This window comes from Hyperoodon ampullatus, assembly GCF_949752795.1.
Source record: "Hyperoodon ampullatus genome assembly, chromosome: 5".
In the NCBI taxonomy this organism is placed as follows: Eukaryota; Metazoa; Chordata; class Mammalia; order Artiodactyla; family Ziphiidae; genus Hyperoodon; species Hyperoodon ampullatus.
The window spans coordinates 24,952,318-24,973,602 of NC_136918.1; the positions used below are offsets into that span (position 1 = coordinate 24,952,318).

General features: G+C 42.5%; 2 protein-coding genes across 2 annotated transcripts; both read right to left on the reverse strand.

Moving 5' to 3' along the window:
- Positions 1–1,916: 1,916 nt before the first annotated feature.
- LOC307054101 (proline-rich protein 23C-like) lies at positions 1,917–2,699 on the reverse strand (the record flags this gene model as incomplete). Its single annotated transcript, XM_079705621.1, has 1 exon — positions 1,917–2,699. One exon carries the CDS (start codon positions 2,697–2,699, stop codon positions 1,917–1,919), a length of 783 nt encoding a protein of 260 aa, XP_079561747.1.
- Positions 2,700–15,730: 13,031 nt separating this feature from the next.
- Positions 15,731–16,549, reverse strand: LOC307053951 (proline-rich protein 23C-like; the record flags this gene model as incomplete). The annotated part of the gene is made up of 1 exon (XM_079705422.1): positions 15,731–16,549. Exon 1 carries the CDS (start codon positions 16,511–16,513, stop codon positions 15,731–15,733), a length of 783 nt encoding a protein of 260 aa, XP_079561548.1. The 5' UTR covers positions 16,514–16,549.
- Positions 16,550–21,285: the final 4,736 nt, after the last annotated feature.

Genomic DNA, 21,285 nt, shown 5'->3' on the forward strand with positions numbered 1-21,285 from the left:
AAGAAAGATAAATATCATATGATATCACTTGTAAGTGGAATCTAAAATATGATACAAATGAACTTATTTACAAAACAGAAATAGACTCACAGACATAGGAAACAACCTTATGTTTACCAAAGGGGAAAGAGGGTGGGGGAGAGATAAATTAGGAGTTTGGGATTAGCAGATATAAAACTATTATGTATTCAATGTAAAACAGATAAACAACAAGGTCCTACTGTATAGCACAGGGAACTATATTCAATATCCTGTAATAAACCATAACCATGTAAAAGAATATGGAAAAAATATATAACTTTGCTGTACACCAGAAAGTAGCACAACAATGTAAATCAACTATACTTCAATTAAAAAATAAAATAAAATTTAAAAATGTGCTAATGAACAGCTGAATCAAATATAAAAGGAATAACAACTTGATTGGCAGAGACCTCTTGCCTGCACCAACAATAAAAAATGGCAGAACAATGGAGTAATGTCTTTAAAGTACTTAAATAACACTTTAGAATTAGGAATGAATATATAATAAAAATTTTCAGATATACAAGACTATGAGAGTGTACTACACAAAACATGTTGAGATTTACAAAACCAAGATAATTTACTACACATAGGGTATAGTGGAAAGAACTATTAAAGTATATTCTTCAGCAAGAGGAAAATTGAGGCTAGACTTTGAGAGTGGAATATAAGAATAAAAAGGTAGAGAGGAAATGTTTAAAGCATGTTGGTGAATATAAATAGTATTGATGTTTAAAAAAACTGAAACCATCTTGTTTTCAGCTTTACCTGTAGATTTTATTTCTTTTATAAAAATGTGAAACAAATATGGTAATTAATTAATGTTTTATTTTTTTAATTTTTTATTTATTTATTTTTGGCTGCATTGGGTCTTTGTTGCTGCGCACGGGCTTTCTCTGGTTGCGGTGAGCTGGGGCTACTCTTCGTTGAGGTGCACGGGCTTCTCACTGCAGTGGCTTCTCTGGTGGCGAAGCATGGGCTGTAGGTGCGCGGGCTTCAGCTGTGGCTCATGGGCTTAGTTGCTCCACGGCATGTGGGATCTTCCCGGACCAGGGCTGGAACCCGTGTCCCCTGCATTATCAGGCAGATTCTTAACCACTGCGCCACCAGGGAGGCCCCTAAATTAATGTTTTAAAAGTTAGAGGTTTGATTTACAAAAGAAAAAACTCGGGGTAGAATTTAGAAGGTATGGATAATGTGGAATAGCAGGAATGCAAACATTTTACATCAGTCTCTGAGTCAAAATAACCAGAGGAACAGATTTAAAAAGGAAATGTGTATCCTAATACATGCTGAAAACATCTGATAAAATCCAGCATTTATTCATAATGAAAAGTGAACTTGACTGGAAGAGAACTTCCTCAGGTTAAGAGGAAGCTATGAACAAACATCATACAATTATGTATAGTAACCATCATACGATTTTGCAGCTTTCCAGGAGAGCAGCTCAAAGCACCAAGAAAGAGAAAAGCCATGGCTAAAAATCTTTATAAATTCATGGGAAAACATATAACATGAGAAATCCAGTTATTTATTGGTTTGGGGAGAAATAGGGTAGCAATAGGGCATGGTGCTGGAGAGAGTAGAATTTGAGAGAAAATAACTGATGCAAACGAGCGGGAATGGATAGGCCTGAGAATGATGTTTAAAGAAGTCCCGACGTCTGAACACACATTGTCCGGTATCCCTGGGCAGATTTTCCATTTCAAAGATGAGGTCTAGAGTCTGCTTTCTTTTCCTGACATAACTTCTCCTGCTACTATAGCCAGTCTGGAGGGAAAAAGGAGTTGTTGGCCCACGAGATGCTTAATTTCCAGGTTGTAGGACATTCAGTGTAAAAGACGCCGGGAAATGCATTGGGCCTCCAGTGTGTGTGTGTACCGGGGTGGAGTTCATTCCGGGAACAGACATCTCTGGGCCTTGCGCTTAGGACCATAAGGGCGTTGGGGGCGCTCGTGAGGACCCGGAATAGGAGAGGGAGGTAGAGGTTGGAGTGGTGAGTCCGGAAAGGGCTCCAGAAGGTGCATGTCCAGGTTGTCGTCGTGGTGAGGAGAGCCTTTCTCTGGACTAGGATTGGGCGCCCAAGGACAGGGCTCTGGGACAAAGCCCTGCGCGCTGGGTCCCGACACCCTTGCGGTGATGCTGCGGAGCTCAGCGACGGAGCCGGCTTCAGCCTCCATCCCAGGCGGCAGGAGCTCGGCATCTGCTTCCTCGCTGTTGACCTCTTCTTGGCGGGCGATCTCTGGGACAGCTGCGCAGAAGAATCCCGGCTCCAGGGCCATGTACTCCCCTGGAGCGCTCAGGAAAGCGGCCCGTTGCAGGCCCTGTCCCCACGGGCCTTCCACGCCCCAGCCCAGGAGGGCCTCGGGGACCAGCATGAGGATGTGATCTCCGAGAGACATTTGCAGCACAGACGTGGGCTCGGGCTCCAGCAGCACGTCGACGTCATCTAGGGGCAGGTGCAGGGCACAGCCGGCGGGCAGGACCAGTACGGAAGTGAGCGCGTCCGCGGCCGGAGGTCCCGTCAGGTTGTCCAGGCTGGGCGCCGCCTCGGACTCGGACTCGGGGCCCTCGGGCTCCTCCGTTCGGCGGCGCTTGGCGGGGCCGGGTCCTTCGGTCTGCGGTCCCCACCAGTCCGCAGGGTAGGCACTGGGGCTGCGGGACCGGCTGCCCATGACCTCGACCGACGGACGGCGCCCCCGGGGCCTGGCAGAGGGCGAGGAGGCGCTCGATCCTGCACGCTGTGACGGGTTTCGACGACGGCTGAGGCAAGCCGGGGCGGGGCGGCGCGATGCGGGGACGGCGGGGCGGCGCGATGCGGGGACGGCAGGACGGCGCGGTACGGGACGAGTCCTCGGAGCTCCGGGGCTGCCTCCTGCAGTTGGTCCTGTAGTTCAGGTTTCTATGGGAACGGCGTCTGGCGCGGGGCTGGGCCTGGCGCCTTCGAATCTTCAGCTCGTCACGCCACAGCGAAAGATGTTGCAGGTGAAGCCAGTGGAATCCTAGTCGCAAAATGTCACGCTAAGCTCCGCCCCCTCCAAGGCTCCGCCCCGTAGACCTCGCGGTATCCGTGCTGCCCAATAGCCGGGGCTGTGGTTGGTAGAAAGCTACTGTTAAAGTCCTACAGGGGCCAGAATACTCGTGTCCTTCATTTTTAGAGAAAGAAAGATACACCGAAAATGGAACTTTAAATATTAATCACCTTTAAGGTTAATATTTTCCTTTGCTTTCAGGCATTCTAGAGAAAAAAACCACTCAAATAGACCACCCCTTTGGCAACATAAAACGGACCTATCTAAATGTTCCATGAAATTCCTTTAATGCTTGGCCTATCATTTCAGAAGTAAATGGAAAATACTCATATATGTTTAGGTAAAGTTCTGTCTTAATAGTAAAATATTTGTGGCAGTTGCTTCCTGAAGATAAAAGCTGTTATAAAATTAAAACAATCTTAGTATAATTAAATTGTTTTATTCAGTATTTATTATATGTCAACCATTCTACTGAGGTTTAAAAAATGATCTTTATTTATTTTATTTTATGTAATTTATTTATTTTGCGGTACGCGGGCCTCTCACTGTTGTGGCCTCTCCCATTTCGGAGCACAGGCTGCAGACGTGCTGGCTCAGTGGGCATGGTTCACGGGCCAACCGCTCCGCGGCATGCAGGATCTTCCCGGACCGGGGCACGAACCCGTGTTCCCTGCGTCGGCAGGCGGACCCTCAACCACTGCACCACCAGGGAAGCCCTGATCATTTTTTTGGAAAAGTGTTTTATTTTTATGTATTTTTGGCTGCGTTGGGTCTTTGTTGCTGCTTGCGGGCTTTCTCTAGTTGCGGCGGGCGGGGGCTAGTCTTCGCTGCGGTGCACAGGCTTCTCGTTGCGGTGGCTTCTCTTTGTTGCGGAGCACGGGCTCTAGGCACACGGGCTTCTGTAGTTGTGGCACGCAGGCTCAGTAGTCGTGGTTCTTGGGCTCTAGAGTGCAGGGTCAGTAGTTACGGCACATGGGCTTAGTTGCTCCACGGCATGTGGGATCTTCCCGGACCAGGGCTCGAACCCATGTCCCCTGCATTGGCAGGCGGATTCTTAAGTATTGCGCCACCAGGGAAGTCCTGGTGGCGCAGTAGTTAAGGTATGTACTAAAAGCTGTACACTTTTAATATAAACAACTTGAGTTTGTAGATAAGTATACACTCGTGAAAGTATCACCACAATCAATACCATAAAAGTATCTATGACCTGCAAAAGTTTCTTCCTGCCCTCTTTGGAAAAAAAATGATCTTTTTTACTTTTCACAACACCTGAAGCTCAGAGTGGTCAAGTGAGGTTTCAAGAATTAAATATGTACCAAGTTTGTGTTAGATATAGGCATCCAGTGCAGACTTCTCTGGTTTTAAATCATGAACTCTTAACTCATACATTTATTGCATACACCTAAGAGTGAATTACTAATTGGTCCTGTGTGTGTGTTTTCAAGTTAATAGGTAGGGACATCCCTGGTGACGCAGTGGTTAAGAATCTGCCTGCCAATGCAGGGGACATGGGTTTGGTCCCTGATCTGGGAAGACCCCACATGCTGCAGAGCAGCAAAACTACTGAAGCCCTTGTGCCTAGAGCCTGTGCTCTGCAACAAGAGAAGCCACTGCAATGAGAAGCCCGTGCACTGCAACCAAGAGTAGCCCCTGCTGGCCTCAACTAGATAAAAGCCAGCATGCAGCACCGAAGACCAGACACAGCCAAAAATAAATAGATAAATAAATAAACAAACAAATAAATAAATTTAAAAATTATTTAAAAAATTAAAAAAATGTTAATAGGTAACGCCTTCCTCTTTTTTTTTCCCAAAATATTTTTCACAGTTTAAACTCCTGTGAGCAGAGTATGTTTCCATTTCATTACATCCTTGTAAACATTTCTTATTGATAGACTCTTAACTGTTTTCCAACCTGGTGTAGTAAAATGCTACATCATTGTGTTTTCATTTTGCATTTCTGATTGCCAGTCAGGGTGGATCATTTTTTTCATATGCTTATTAGCCAATATTATATTTAATTCTTTGAAACATTCCCATCTTCTATTTTTTTTTACTTAAAAAAATTAGGTTTCAACTTTTCCTCCAACTTTTTGCAGTGCTGGTTCCTTCTTCAAAGACCAACTCTGAGGGCACTTTCTTGAAAAGGGCATTTCTGACCATTTTGTTTGGAATGGTTTCTTCACTTACTCTCTATCTCATCCCTCTCTCTATGGCCTTCATAGTATTACCACATTCTGTAAATAAACAAAATATTGTTTAAAGACATTGGGGTTCAGTCATACTACTACCAGTCACTTATCAAATGTATGTGTAGCAAATGTCTCTATCACAGGCTTTGAAGACTTTCGCACTTGATTCACTGTAATTCTCACTCACTCCATACCTGCTGTAATTTGTGGTGAGTTTAATATTGTCATGGATCCCTCCTGCCCCCACATCTTGGCTTCTCAGTTCTCTTCCTCTTCAGTAATTTTGTCCTCCCTCCTACCTCATTGACTCACACTCTTTACCTTGTCATTATGAAACTTATATGGTAGTCATCAGTTACATCCATTAGACTATAACTTAATTAGTAAATAGTAAACTGTAGACTGCCTTCACTGGTCAAGCTCACTTTAACTGTTTTTACAAAAACTTGCATATCCTCCAAGCATCATGTAGCCTAAACAGTAAGTTACAAGGCCTCTTCACGACCCCTATAGATAAGTACCTCTGATGTAACAGTGTTATGGTGTTTGCCCGAGTTGTTTTTTTGGAACTTGGAGTCAGTTGTCCAGTTTGAACTTCAGCTGCTTAAGACTGGCTGGGACAACCGACTCTCCCCTCGGGCATGCGAGAGTGTCTGATCGGTGGCCATTTGATGTCAGAGGGCCAAAACCTCCACCCTGAGAATATGCTAATGTTGCCATTTTCTGAACATGCATCCTCTGAAGAAGCATGTAGCTTAGTTGCACCTGCCGAGAATAACGATACATCTTTTTTTTTTAATTTATTTATTTATTTATTTTTGGGTGCGTTGGGTCTTCGTTGCTGCATGTGGGCTTTCTCTATTTGCAGTGAGCGGGGGCTTCTCTTCGTTGCAGTGTGCAGGCCTCTCATTGCGGTGGCTTCTCTTGTTGTGGAACACGGACACTAGGAGCGTGGGCTTCAGCAGTTGTGGCAAACGGGCTCAGTAGTTGTGGCACGCAGGCTCTAGAGTGCAGGCTCGGTACTTGTGGCTCAAGGGCTTAGTTGCTCCGAGGCATGTGGGATCTTCCCAGAGTAGGGCTCGAACCCATTTCCCCTGCATTGGTAGGCCGATTCTTTTTTTTTTTCTTTTTTTTTTTTTAGTAGGCGGATTCTTAACCACTGCGCCACCAGGGAAGTCCCGACCTCATCTTTTTCTTATTTCCAGTCACCTTTCCCCACACTCCCTGCACCTCAGGCCACCCTAATTCTTTATTCAGTAAACATCCCTAGCCCCTGGCCTTTGGGGAGATGGATTTGAGATTTGTTCTCCTTTCTCCTTGCTTGACTGCCATGTGAATAAACTCTTTCTCTGCTGCAAACCTCTCTATCTCAGATTTGGGCTTTCTGTGTGTGAGGCAAATGAACGTGGCTCAGTAACAATTACTCCAAATTGTGTCCCCCTCTATAATCACAATTTAAAAGATTTATTCTCAGAGGAGTGGCTACCTCCTAAATTTCTAGCTTAGCCCTTTACATATCCAAACTCCATCAATCCTTATGCCCTTCTGGAAAAATTCATCTTTTCGGTGAAACTTAAACTATCAGTTCTTCACTTCCCTCCATAACTGGAACTTAAATTCCACAGATAGTCATTTTAATCATTGCTATATTTATATCTTTTTTAAAAATTATTATTTATTGAGGTAACATTTGTTTATAACATTATATAAGTTTCATATGGACAACATTATATTTCTACTTCTGTACACACTACAGCATGCTCACCAACAAAGATTTAGTTTGTATAGTCACCACAGAGTTGATCCTCTTTATCCATTTCATCCTTTCCCCTCTGGTAGCCACTACTCTGTTCTCTGTATCTCCATGTTTGTTTTGGTTTGGTGTGGTTTGTTCATTTACTTTGTATGTTTTTTTAAAAAATTTTTTATTCCATATCTATGTGAAATCATATGGTATTTGGCTTTCTCTAGCTGACTTATTTCACTTAGCATAATACTCTCAGTGTCCATCCATGCTGTGGCAAATGGCAAGATTTTATTTGTTTTCTATGGCTGTATCTATATTGTATATATTGTGTTTCACATGTTCTTTATTCATTTATTGGTTGATGGGCACTTCGGTCGTTGCTATATCTTGACTATTGTAAATAATGCTGCAATGAGCTTGAGGGTGCATAAGTGTTTTCAAGTTAGTGTTTTCATATACTTTGGATAAATACTCAGAAGTGGGATAGCTGGATCATATGGTAGTTCTATTCCTGAATTTCTAAGGAATCTTCATACTGTTCTCCATAGTGGCTGTGCCAGTTTACATTCCCACCGACACCGCATGAGGGCTCACTTTTCTCCACGTACTCGCCAACACTTTTAATTTCTTGCCTTTTGATAAAAGCCATTCTAACCGGTATGAAGTGATATCTCATTGTGGGGTTTTTTTTTAGTTTTTTAAACATTGAGGTATAATGGAGTTACAGTGTTATGTTTCAGGTGTACAACATAATGGTGAACAATTCCTAAAGATTATACTCCATTTATAGTTATTATAAAATATTGGCTATGGGCCCTTGCCTGGAGGTCCAGTGGTTAAGACTCCATGCTTCCACTGCAGGGGGCCCGGGTTCAGTCCCTGTTCAGGGAACTAAGATCCCCGAGTGCTGCGTGGTACGGCCAAAAAATAAATATTGGCTGTATTCCCTGTGTTGTACAATATATCCTTGTAGCTTAATTACTTTAAACATAGTAGTTTATACCTCTTCATCTCTTACCCCTATCTTGCCTCTCCCCACTTGTAACCACTAGTTTGTTCTCTATATCTGTGAATCTGTTTCTTTTTTGTTATATTCACTAGTTTGTTTTATTTTCTGGATTTCATGTTTAAGTGATAACATAGCAGTATTTGTCTTTCTCTGTCTGACTTATTTCACTATGCATAATACCCTACAAGTCTACCCATGTTGTTGTAAATGACAAAATTTCACTCTATTTTTATGGCTGAGTATATACATGCACACAGACACACACATGCATATATACATATCACATCACATCTTCTTTAGCTGTTCATCTGTTGATGGACACTTAGGTTGTTTCCATATTTTGGCTGCCATAAATAATGCTGCCATGAACATTCAGCTGCATGTATCTTTTCAAAGTAGTGTTTTTGTTTTCTTTGGATATATACCCAGGAGTGGAACTGCTGTATCATATGGTAATTCTATTTAGTTTTTTGAGGAACCTCCACACTGTTTTCCACAGTGGCTGCACCAATTCACATTCCCACCAACAGTGTACGGGGGTTCCCTTTATTTCACAACCTAGCCAACATTCGTTATTTGTGGTCGTTTTGATGTTAGGTGTTCTTACAGGGGTGAGGTGGTATCTCATGGTGGTTTGATTTGTATTTCTCTGACGGTTAGTGATGTTGAGCATCTTTTCATGTGCCTGTTGGCCAACTGTTATGTCTTCTTTGGAAAAATGTCTGTTCACCTCTTCTGCCCATTTTTGTTAATTGATTTTTATTGGAGTGTAGTTGATTTACAATGTTGTGTTAGTTTCAGGTGTACAGCAAAGTGAATCAGTTATACGTATATCCACTGTTTTTTAGATTCTGTTCCCATATACGTTATTACAGAGTACTGAGGAGAGTTGTATAAACTTTTTTTTTTTTACGTCTTTATTGGAGTATAATTGCTTTACAATGGTGTGTTAGTTTCTGCCTTATAACAAAGTGAATCAGTTATACATATACATATGTTCCCATATGTCTTCCCTCTTGCGTCTCCCTCCCTCCCACCCTCCCTATCCCACCCCTCTAGGTGGTCACAAAGCACTGAGCTGATCTCCCTGGGCTATGCGGCTGCTTCCCACTAGCTATCTGTTTTATATTTGGTAGGGTATATATGTCCATGCCTCTCTCTTGCTTTGTCAGAGCTTACCCTTGCCCCTCCCCATATCCTCAAGTCCATTCTGTAGTAGGTCTGTGTCTTTATTCCTGTCTTACCCCTAGGTACTTCATGACATTTTTTTCTTAAATTCCATATATATGTGTTAGCATATGGTATTTGTCTTTCTCTTTCTGACTGACTTCACTCTGTATGACAGACTCCAGGTCCATCCACCTCATTACAAATAGCTCAATTTCGTTTCTTTTTATGGCTGTGTAATATTCCATTGTATATGTGTGCCACATCTTCTATATCCATTCATCCAATGATGGACACTTAGGTTGTTTCCATCTCTGGGGTATTGTAAATAGAGCTGCAATGAATATTTTGGTACATGACTCCTTTTGAATTATGGTTTTCTCAGGGTATATGCCCAGTAGTGGGATTGCTGGGTCATATGGTAGTTCTATTTGTAGTTTTTTAAGGAACCTCCATACTCTTCTCCATAGTGGCTGTACCAATTCACATTCCGACCAGCAGTACAAGAGTGTTCCCTTTTCTCCACACCCTCTCCAGCATTTATGATTTCTAGACTTTTAGATGATGGCCATTCTGACTGGTGTGATATGATATCTCATTGTAGTTTTGATTTGCATTTCTCTAAAGATTAATGACGTTGAGCATTCTTTCATGTGTTTGTTGGCAGTCTGTATATCTTCTTTGGAGAAATGTCTATTTAGGACTTCTGCCCATTTTTGGATTGGGTTGTTTGTTTGTTTTCTATTGAGCTGCATGAGGTGCTTATAAATTTTGGAGATTAATCCTTTGTCAGTTGCTTCATTTGGAAATATTTTCTCCCATTCTGAGGGTTGTCTTTTGGTCTTGTTTATGGTTTCCTTTGCTGTGCAAAACCTTTGAAGTTTCATTAGGTCACATTTGTTTATTTTTGTTTTTATTTCCATTTCTCTAGGAGGTGGGTCAAAAAGGATCTTGCTGTGATTTATGTCATAGAGTGTTCTGCCTATATTTTCCTCTAAGAGTTTGATAGTTTCTGGCCTTACATTTAGGTCTTTAATCCATTTTGAGCTTATTTTTGTGTATGGTATTAGGGAGTGATCTAATCTCATACTTTTACATGTCCCTGTCCAGTTTTCCCAGCACTTCTTATTGAAGAGGCTGTCCTTTCTCCACTGTACATTTCTGCCTCCTTTATCAAAGATAAGGTGACCATATGTGCATGGGTTTATCTCTGGGCTTTCTATCCTGTTCCTTCTGCCCATTTTTAAAACAGGTTGTTTGCTTTTTCCTATTGAGTTGTATGAGCTGTTTATATATTTTGGATATTAACTCCTTATTGGTCATCTCATTCCCAAATATCTTCCCCCATTCAGTAGGTTGTCTTTTCATTTTGTTGATGGTTTCCTTTGCTGTGTGAAAACTTTTAGGTTTAATTAGGTCCCATTTGTTTATTTTGGCTTTTGTTTCCTTTGCCTTAGGAGACAGATTTAAAAAATATACAGTAAAGATAGAAAATCAACCATGTACAAAGTTAGTAGGAAGGTTAAAAGCCAAAAGTAGTAATATCATCTGTATCTACAATAAGCAGTTTGGGGATACACAAAATAATTAGATGTAAAATATGATGTCAAAAACAGTAATCATAAGGGGAGGAGAGTACAATTGTAGGGTTATTACATGCATTTGAGATTTGAGATCAGCAACTTAAAACAATCACATATAACAATATATTGCTGTATATAAACTTCATGATAGACACAAACAGAAAAATCTATAATAGATGCACACAGAAAAAAGAGGAAAGAATTTGAACATGACATTAAAGATAGTCATCAAATCACAAGACAAAAGAATGAAAGAAGAAGAAAGGAAGAAAAAAGCACTACAAAACAATGCCAACACAATTAATAAAATGGCAATAAGAACATACACATCAATAATTATTAAAAGTAAGTGGACTAAATGCTGCAATCAAAAGACATAGGGCAATAGATAAATAAGGACCTACTGTATGGCACAGGGAACTATATTCAATATCTTGTATATAATAACTTATAATGGAAAAGAATCTGAAAAAGAATATATACATATATAGATCGCTTTGCTGTACACCTGAAACTAATACAACATTGTAAATCAACTATACTTCAATAAAAAGTTGTTTGTTTTGAAAAAAAAAGAGTGGCTGAATGGATACAAAAACAAGACCCATATATATGCTGCCTACAAGAGACTCACTTCAGATCTAAAGACACACATAGACTGAAAGTGAGGGGATGGAAAAAGATACTCCATGCAAATGGAAATAAAAAGGAAGCTGGGGTGCAATACTTACATGAGACATAGACTTTAAGAGAAATAGACTTTTGTGGTTTTGATTTGCATTTCTCTAACAATTTGTGATGTTGAACATCTTTTCATATGTCTATTGGCCATCTATGTCTTCTTTGGAAAATGTCCTATACCCATTTTGGGGTTGTTTTATTTTTGTTGTTGTTGTGAGTTCGTTCTATATTTTGGATGTTAACCCCTTATTGGATATATGATTTGCAAGGATCTTCTTCCATTAGGTAGGTTCCCTTTTCATTTTGTTCCTGGTTTCCTTTACTGTGCAGAAACTTCTTAGTTTGGTGTAGTCCTATTTGTTTACTTTTGCTTGTGTTTCCCTTGCCTGAGGAGACAAATAAGTGGAAAAGTGTTCTGCGCTCATGGATTGGAAGAAATAACATCGTTCAAATGTCTATATTACCTAAAGCAATCTTCAGATTCAATGCAATCTCTATCAAAGTCCCAAGGATATTTTTCGCAAAAATAGAATAAAAAAGTCTTAGATTTACATGAAACCCTAAGAGACCCTGAACAGCCAAAGCAATCCTGATATAAAGAACAAAGTTGGAGGTATCACACTCTCTGATTTAAAGCTATATTATAAAGCTACAATAATCAAAACAGCATTATATTTGCAGAAAAGCAGATACCTAGGTCAATGGAACATAATTGAGAACCTGGGAGTAAACCCATACATATATGGATAATTAATTCATGGCAAGGGAGCAAAGAGCGTACAATGGAAAAGGACAGTCTCTTCAATAAATGGTGACGGGGGAACTTCCCTGGTGGTGCAGTGGTTAAAAATCCGTCTGCCAATGCAGGGGGACACGGGTTCGATTCCTGGTCTGGCAAGATCCCACATGCCATGGGGCAACTAAGCCCGTGCGCCACAACTACTGAGCCTGTTCTCTAGAGCCCACGAGCCACAACTACTGATCACCTGTTCCACAACTACCGAAGCCCGTGTGCCTAGAGCCTGTGCTCCGCAACAAGAGAAGCCACTGCAATGAGAAGCCCATGGACTGCAACGAAGACCCAATGCAGCCAAAAATAAATAAATAAATAAATTTAGATGAAAAAATGGTGTTGGGAAAACTGGATAGCCACATGCTAAGAAGAAAAAAAAAAAAAGAAACTAGACCACTATCTCAAACCACACACAAAAGTCATCTCAAAATGCATTAAAGACTTCAGTGTAGGGCTTCCCTGGTGGCGCAGTGGTTGAGAGTCCGCCTGCCGATGCAGGGGACACGGGTTCGTGCCCCGGTCCGGGAAGATCCCACATGCCACGGAGAGGCTGGGCCCGTGAGCCATGGCTGCTGAGCCTGCACATCCAGAGCCTGTGCTCCACAACGGGAGAGGCCACAACAGTGAGAGGCCCGCGTACTGCAAAAAAAAAAAAAAAAAAAAAAAAAAATGGGCAGAAGACCTAAATAGACATTCCTCCAAAGAAGACATACAGAAGGCCAAAAAGCACATGAAAATATGCTCAACATCACTAATTACTAGACAAATGCAAATCAAACTACAATGAGGTATCACGTCACACTGGTCAGCATGAGCATCATTAAAAAGTCCACATATAATAAGTGCTAGAGAGGGTGTGGAGAAAAGGGAACTCTCCTACAGTGTTGAAGGGAATGTAACTTGGTGCAGCCATGATGGAGAACAGTATGGAGATTCCTTAAAAAACTAAAAAGAGTTGCTATATGGTCCAGCAGTCCCACTCCTGGGCAAATCTCCCGAGAAAACTCTAATTTGAAAAGATACATGCACCCCAATATTCATAGTAGCACTATTTAAAATAGCCAACTGGCGACTTCCTTGGTGGCGCAGTGGTTAAGAATCTGCCTGCCAGTGCAGGGGACACAGGTTTGAGCCCTGGGCTGGGAAGACCCCACATGCCGCCAAGCAACTAAGCCCGTGTGCCACAACTACTGAAGCCCGCTAGCCTAGAGCCCACGAGCCACAGCTACTGAGCCCACATGCCACAATTACTGAGGCCCATGCACCTAGAGCCCGTGCTCTGCAACAAGAGAAGCCACGGTAATGAGAAGCCTGCGCACTGCAATGAAGAGTAGCCCCCGCTCGCTGCAACTAGAGAAAGCCCACGTGCAGCAACAAAACCCAACACAGCCAAAAATTAAATAAATAAATGAAAAAAAATACCCAAGACATGGAAGCAACCTAAATGTCTATCTACAGATGAATGGATAAAAAGATGTGGCATACCTATACAAAGGAATACTACTCAGCCATAAATGAGAATGAGATGATGCCATTTGTAGCAACATGGATGGACCTAGAGATTATCATACTAAGTGAAGTAAGTCAAAGAAAGATAAATATCATATGATATCACTTGTAAGTGGAATCTAAAATATGATACAAATGAACTTATTTACAAAACAGAAATAGACTCACAGACATAGGAAACAACCTTATGTTTACCAAAGGGGAAAGAGGGTGGGGGAGAGATAAATTAGGAGTTTGGGATTAGCAGATATAAAACTATTATGTATTCAATGTAAAACAGATAAACAACAAGGTCCTACTGTATAGCACAGGGAACTATATTCAATATCCTGTAATAAACCATAACCATGTAAAAGAATATGGAAAAAATATATAACTTTGCTGTACACCAGAAAGTAGCACAACAATGTAAATCAACTATACTTCAATTAAAAAATAAAATAAAATTTAAAAATGTGCTAATGAACAGCTGAATCAAATATAAAAGGAATAACAACTTGATTGGCAGAGACCTCTTGCCTGCACCAACAATAAAAAATGGCAGAACAATGGAGTAATGTCTTTAAAGTACTTAAATAACACTTTAGAATTAGGAATGAATATATAATAAAAATTTTCAGATATACAAGACTATGAGAGTGTACTACACAAAACATGTTGAGATTTACAAAACCAAGATAATTTACTACACATAGGGTATAGTGGAAAGAACTATTAAAGTATATTCTTCAGCAAGAGGAAAATTGAGGCTAGACTTTGAGAGTGGAATATAAGAATAAAAAGGTAGAGAGGAAATGTTTAAAGCATGTTGGTGAATATAAATAGTATTGATGTTTAAAAAAACTGAAACCATCTTGTTTTCAGCTTTACCTGTAGATTTTATTTCTTTTATAAAAATGTGAAACAAATATGGTAATTAATTAATGTTTTATTTTTTTAATTTTTTATTTATTTATTTTTGGCTGCATTGGGTCTTTGTTGCTGCGCACGGGCTTTCTCTGGTTGCGGTGAGCTGGGGCTACTCTTCGTTGAGGTGCACGGGCTTCTCACTGCAGTGGCTTCTCTGGTGGCGAAGCATGGGCTGTAGGTGCGCGGGCTTCAGCTGTGGCTCATGGGCTTAGTTGCTCCACGGCATGTGGGATCTTCCCGGACCAGGGCTGGAACCCGTGTCCCCTGCATTATCAGGCAGATTCTTAACCACTGCGCCACCAGGGAGGCCCCTAAATTAATGTTTTAAAAGTTAGAGGTTTGATTTACAAAAGAAAAAACTCGGGGTAGAATTTAGAAGGTATGGATAATGTGGAATAGCAGGAATGCAAACATTTTACATCAGTCTCTGAGTCAAAATAACCAGAGGAACAGATTTAAAAAGGAAATGTGTATCCTAATACATGCTGAAAACATCTGATAAAATCCAGCATTTATTCATAATGAAAAGTGAACTTGACTGGAAGAGAACTTCCTCAGGTTAAGAGGAAGCTATGAACAAACATCATACAATTATGTATAGTAACCATCATACGATTTTGCAGCTTTCCAGGAGAGCAGCTCAAAGCACCAAGAAAGAGAAAAGCCATGGCTAAAAATCTTTATAAATTCATGGGAAAACATATAACATGAGAAATCCAGTTATTTATTGGTTTGGGGAGAAATAGGGTAGCAATAGGGCATGGTGCTGGAGAGAGTAGAATTTGAGAGAAAATAACTGATGCAAACGAGCGGGAATGGATAGGCCTGAGAATGATGTTTAAAGAAGTCCCGACGTCTGAACACACATTGTCCGGTATCCCTGGGCAGATTTTCCATTTCAAAGATGAGGTCTAGAGTCTGCTTTCTTTTCCTGACATAACTTCTCCTGCTACTATAGCCAGTCTGGAGGGAAAAAGGAGTTGTTGGCCCACGAGATGCTTAATTTCCAGGTTGTAGGACATTCAGTGTAAAAGACGCCGGGAAATGCATTGGGCCTCCAGTGTGTGTGTGTACCGGGGTGGAGTTCATTCCGGGAACAGACATCTCTGGGCCTTGCGCTTAGGACCATAAGGGCGTTGGGGGCGCTCGTGAGGACCCGGAATAGGAGAGGGAGGTAGAGGTTGGAGTGGTGAGTCCGGAAAGGGCTCCAGAAGGTGCATGTCCAGGTTGTCGTCGTGGTGAGGAGAGCCTTTCTCTGGACTAGGATTGGGCGCCCAAGGACAGGGCTCTGGGACAAAGCCCTGCGCGCTGGGTCCCGACACCCTTGCGGTGATGCTGCGGAGCTCAGCGACGGAGCCGGCTTCAGCCTCCATCCCAGGCGGCAGGAGCTCGGCATCTGCTTCCTCGCTGTTGACCTCTTCTTGGCGGGCGATCTCTGGGACAGCTGCGCAGAAGAATCCCGGCTCCAGGGCCATGTACTCCCCTGGAGCGCTCAGGAAAGCGGCCCGTTGCAGGCCCTGTCCCCACGGGCCTTCCACGCCCCAGCCCAGGAGGGCCTCGGGGACCAGCATGAGGATGTGATCTCCGAGAGACATTTGCAGCACAGACGTGGGCTCGGGCTCCAGCAGCACGTCGACGTCATCTAGGGGCAGGTGCAGGGCACAGCCGGCGGGCAGGACCAGTACGGAAGTGAGCGCGTCCGCGGCCGGAGGTCCCGTCAGGTTGTCCAGGCTGGGCGCCGCCTCGGACTCGGACTCGGGGCCCTCGGGCTCCTCCGTTCGGCGGCGCTTGGCGGGGCCGGGTCCTTCGGTCTGCGGTCCCCACCAGTCCGCAGGGTAGGCACTGGGGCTGCGGGACCGGCTGCCCATGACCTCGACCGACGGACGGCGCCCCCGGGGCCTGGCAGAGGGCGAGGAGGCGCTCGATCCTGCACGCTGTGACGGGTTTCGACGACGGCTGAGGCAAGCCGGGGCGGGGCGGCGCGATGCGGGGACGGCGGGGCGGCGCGATGCGGGGACGGCAGGACGGCGCGGTACGGGACGAGTCCTCGGAGCTCCGGGGCTGCCTCCTGCAGTTGGTCCTGTAGTTCAGGTTTCTATGGGAACGGCGTCTGGCGCGGGGCTGGGCCTGGCGCCTTCGAATCTTCAGCTCGTCACGCCACAGCGAAAGATGTTGCAGGTGAAGCCAGTGGAATCCTAGTCGCAAAATGTCACGCTAAGCTCCGCCCCCTCCAAGGCTCCGCCCCGTAGACCTCGCGGTATCCGTGCTGCCCAATAGCCGGGGCTGTGGTTGGTAGAAAGCTACTGTTAAAGTCCTACAGGGGCCAGAATACTCGTGTCCTTCATTTTTAGAGAAAGAAAGATACACCGAAAATGGAACTTTAAATATTAATCACCTTTAAGGTTAATATTTTCCTTTGCTTTCAGGCATTCTAGAGAAAAAAACCACTCAAATAGACCACCCCTTTGGCAACATAAAACGGACCTATCTAAATGTTCCATGAAATTCCTTTAATGCTTGGCCTATCATTTCAGAAGTAAATGGAAAATACTCATATATGTTTAGGTAAAGTTCTGTCTTAATAGTAAAATATTTGTGGCAGTTGCTTCCTGAAGATAAAAGCTGTTATAAAATTAAAACAATCTTAGTATAATTAAATTGTTTTATTCAGTATTTATTATATGTCAACCATTCTACTGAGGTTTAAAAAATGATCTTTATTTATTTTATTTTATGTAATTTATTTATTTTGCGGTACGCGGGCCTCTCACTGTTGTGGCCTCTCCCATTTCGGAGCACAGGCTGCAGACGTGCTGGCTCAGTGGGCATGGTTCACGGGCCAACCGCTCCGCGGCATGCAGGATCTTCCCGGACCGGGGCACGAACCCGTGTTCCCTGCGCCGGCAGGCGGACCCTCAACCACTGCACCACCAGGGAAGCCCTGATCATTTTTTTGGAAAAGTGTTTTATTTTTATGTATTTTTGGCTGCGTTGGGTCTTTGTTGCTGCTTGCGGGCTTTCTCTAGTTGCGGCGGGCGGGGGCTAGTCTTCGCTGCGGTGCACAGGCTTCTCGTTGCGGTGGCTTCTCTTTGTTGCGGAGCACGGGCTCTAGGCACACGGGCTTCTGTAGTTGTGGCACGCAGGCTCAGTAGTCGTGGTTCTTGGGCTCTAGAGTGCAGGGTCAGTAGTTACGGCACATGGGCTTAGTTGCTCCACGGCATGTGGGATCTTCCCGGACCAGGGCTCGAACCCATGTCCCCTGCATTGGCAGGCGGATTCTTAAGTATTGCGCCACCAGGGAAGTCCTGGTGGCACAGTAGTTAAGGTATGTACTAAAAGCTGTACACTTTTAATATAAACAACTTGAGTTTGTAGATAAGTATACACTCGTGAAAGTATCACCACAATCAATACCATAAAAGTATCTATGACCTGCAAAAGTTTCTTCCTGCCCTCTTTGGAAAAAAAATGATCTTTTTTACTTTTCACAACACCTGAAGCTCAGAGTGGTCAAGTGAGGTTTCAAGAATTAAATATGTACCAAGTTTGTGTTAGATATAGGCATCCAGTGCAGACTTCTCTGGTTTTAAATCATGAACTCTTAACTCATACATTTATTGCATACACCTAAGAGTGAATTACTAATTGGTCCTGTGTGTGTGTTTTCAAGTTAATAGGTAGGGACATCCCTGGTGACGCAGTGGTTAAGAATCTGCCTGCCAATGCAGGGGACATGGGTTTGGTCCCTGATCTGGGAAGACCCCACATGCTGCAGAGCAGCAAAACTACTGAAGCCCTTGTGCCTAGAGCCTGTGCTCTGCAACAAGAGAAGCCACTGCAATGAGAAGCCCGTGCACTGCAACCAAGAGTAGCCCCTGCTGGCCTCAACTAGATAAAAGCCAGCATGCAGCACCGAAGACCAGACACAGCCAAAAATAAATAGATAAATAAATAAACAAACAAATAAATAAATTTAAAAATTATTTAAAAAATTAAAAAAATGTTAATAGGTAACGCCTTCCTCTTTTTTTTTCCCAAAATATTTTTCACAGTTTAAACTCCTGTGAGCAGAGTATGTTTCCATTTCATTACATCCTTGTAAACATTTCTTATTGATAGACTCTTAACTGTTTTCCAACCTGGTGTAGTAAAATGCTACATCATTGTGTTTTCATTTTGCATTTCTGATTGCCAGTCAGGGTGGATCATTTTTTTCATATGCTTATTAGCCAATATTATATTTAATTCTTTGAAACATTCCCATCTTCTATTTTTTTTTACTTAAAAAAATTAGGTTTCAACTTTTCCTCCAACTTTTTGCAGTGCTGGTTCCTTCTTCAAAGACCAACTCTGAGGGCACTTTCTTGAAAAGGGCATTTCTGACCATTTTGTTTGGAATGGTTTCTTCACTTACTCTCTATCTCATCCCTCTCTCTATGGCCTTCATAGTATTACCACATTCTGTAAATAAACAAAATATTGTTTAAAGACATTGGGGTTCAGTCATACTACTACCAGTCACTTATCAAATGTATGTGTAGCAAATGTCTCTATCACAGGCTTTGAAGACTTTCGCACTTGATTCACTGTAATTCTCACTCACTCCATACCTGCTGTAATTTGTGGTGAGTTTAATATTGTCATGGATCCCTCCTGCCCCCACATCTTGGCTTCTCAGTTCTCTTCCTCTTCAGTAATTTTGTCCTCCCTCCTACCTCATTGACTCACACTCTTTACCTTGTCATTATGAAACTTATATGGTAGTCATCAGTTACATCCATTAGACTATAACTTAATTAGTAAATAGTAAACTGTAGACTGCCTTCACTGGTCAAGCTCACTTTAACTGTTTTTACAAAAACTTGCATATCCTCCAAGCATCATGTAGCCTAAACAGTAAGTTACAAGGCCTCTTCACGACCCCTATAGATAAGTACCTCTGATGTAACAGTGTTATGGTGTTTGCCCGAGTTGTTTTTTTGGAACTTGGAGTCAGTTGTCCAGTTTGAACTTCAGCTGCTTAAGACTGGCTGGGACAACCGACTCTCCCCTCGGGCATGCGAGAGTGTCTGATCGGTGGCCATTTGATGTCAGAGGGCCAAAACCTCCACCCTGAGAATATGCTAATGTTGCCATTTTCTGAACATGCATCCTCTGAAGAAGCATGTAGCTTAGTTGCACCTGCCGAGAATAACGATACATCTTTTTTTTTTAATTTATTTATTTATTTATTTTTGGGTGCGTTGGGTCTTCGTTGCTGCATGTGGGCTTTCTCTATTTGCAGTGAGCGGGGGCTTCTCTTCGTTGCAGTGTGCAGGCCTCTCATTGCGGTGGCTTCTCTTGTTGTGGAACACGGACACTAGGAGCGTGGGCTTCAGCAGTTGTGGCAAACGGGCTCAGTAGTTGTGGCACGCAGGCTCTAGAGTGCAGGCTCGGTACTTGTGGCTCAAGGGCTTAGTTGCTCCGAGGCATGTGGGATCTTCCCAGAGTAGGGCTCGAACCCATTTCCCCTGCATTGGTAGGCCGATTCTTTTTTTTTTTCTTTTTTTTTTTTTAGTAGGCGGATTCTTAACCACTGCGCCACCAGGGAAGTCCCGACCTCATCTTTTTCTTATTTCCAGTCACCTTTCCCCACACTCCCTGCACCTCAGGCCACCCTAATTCTTTATTCAGTAAACATCCCTAGCCCCTGGCCTTTGGGGAGATGGATTTGAGATTTGTTCTCCTTTCTCCTTGCTTGACTGCCATGTGAATAAACTCTTTCTCTGCTGCAAACCTCTCTATCTCAGATTTGGGCTTTCTGTGTGTGAGGCAAATGAACGTGGCTCAGTAACAATTACTCCAAATTGTGTCCCCCTCTATAATCACAATTTAAAAGATTTATTCTCAGAGGAGTGGCTACCTCCTAAATTTCTAGCTTAGCCCTTTACATATCCAAACTCCATCAATCCTTATGCCCTTCTGGAAAAATTCATCTTTTCGGTGAAACTTAAACTATCAGTTCTTCACTTCCCTCCATAACTGGAACTTAAATTCCACAGATAGTCATTTTAATCATTGCTATATTTATATCTTTTTTAAAAATTATTATTTATTGAGGTAACATTTGTTTATAACATTATATAAGTTTCATATGGACAACATTATATTTCTACTTCTGTACACACTACAGCATGCTCACCAACAAAGATTTAGTTTGTATAGTCACCACAGAGTTGATCCTCTTTATCCATTTCATCCTTTCCCCTCTGGTAGCCACTACTCTGTTCTCTGTATCTCCATGTTTGTTTTGGTTTGGTGTGGTTTGTTCATTTACTTTGTATGTTTTTTTAAAAAATTTTTTATTCCATATCTATGTGAAATCATATGGTATTTGGCTTTCTCTAGCTGACTTATTTCACTTAGCATAATACTCTCAGTGTCCATCCATGCTGTGGCAAATGGCAAGATTTTATTTGTTTTCTATGGCTGTATCTATATTGTATATATTGTGTTTCACATGTTCTTTATTCATTTATTGGTTGATGGGCACTTCGGTCGTTGCTATATCTTGACTATTGTAAATAATGCTGCAATGAGCTTGAGGGTGCATAAGTGTTTTCAAGTTAGTGTTTTCATATACTTTGGATAAATACTCAGA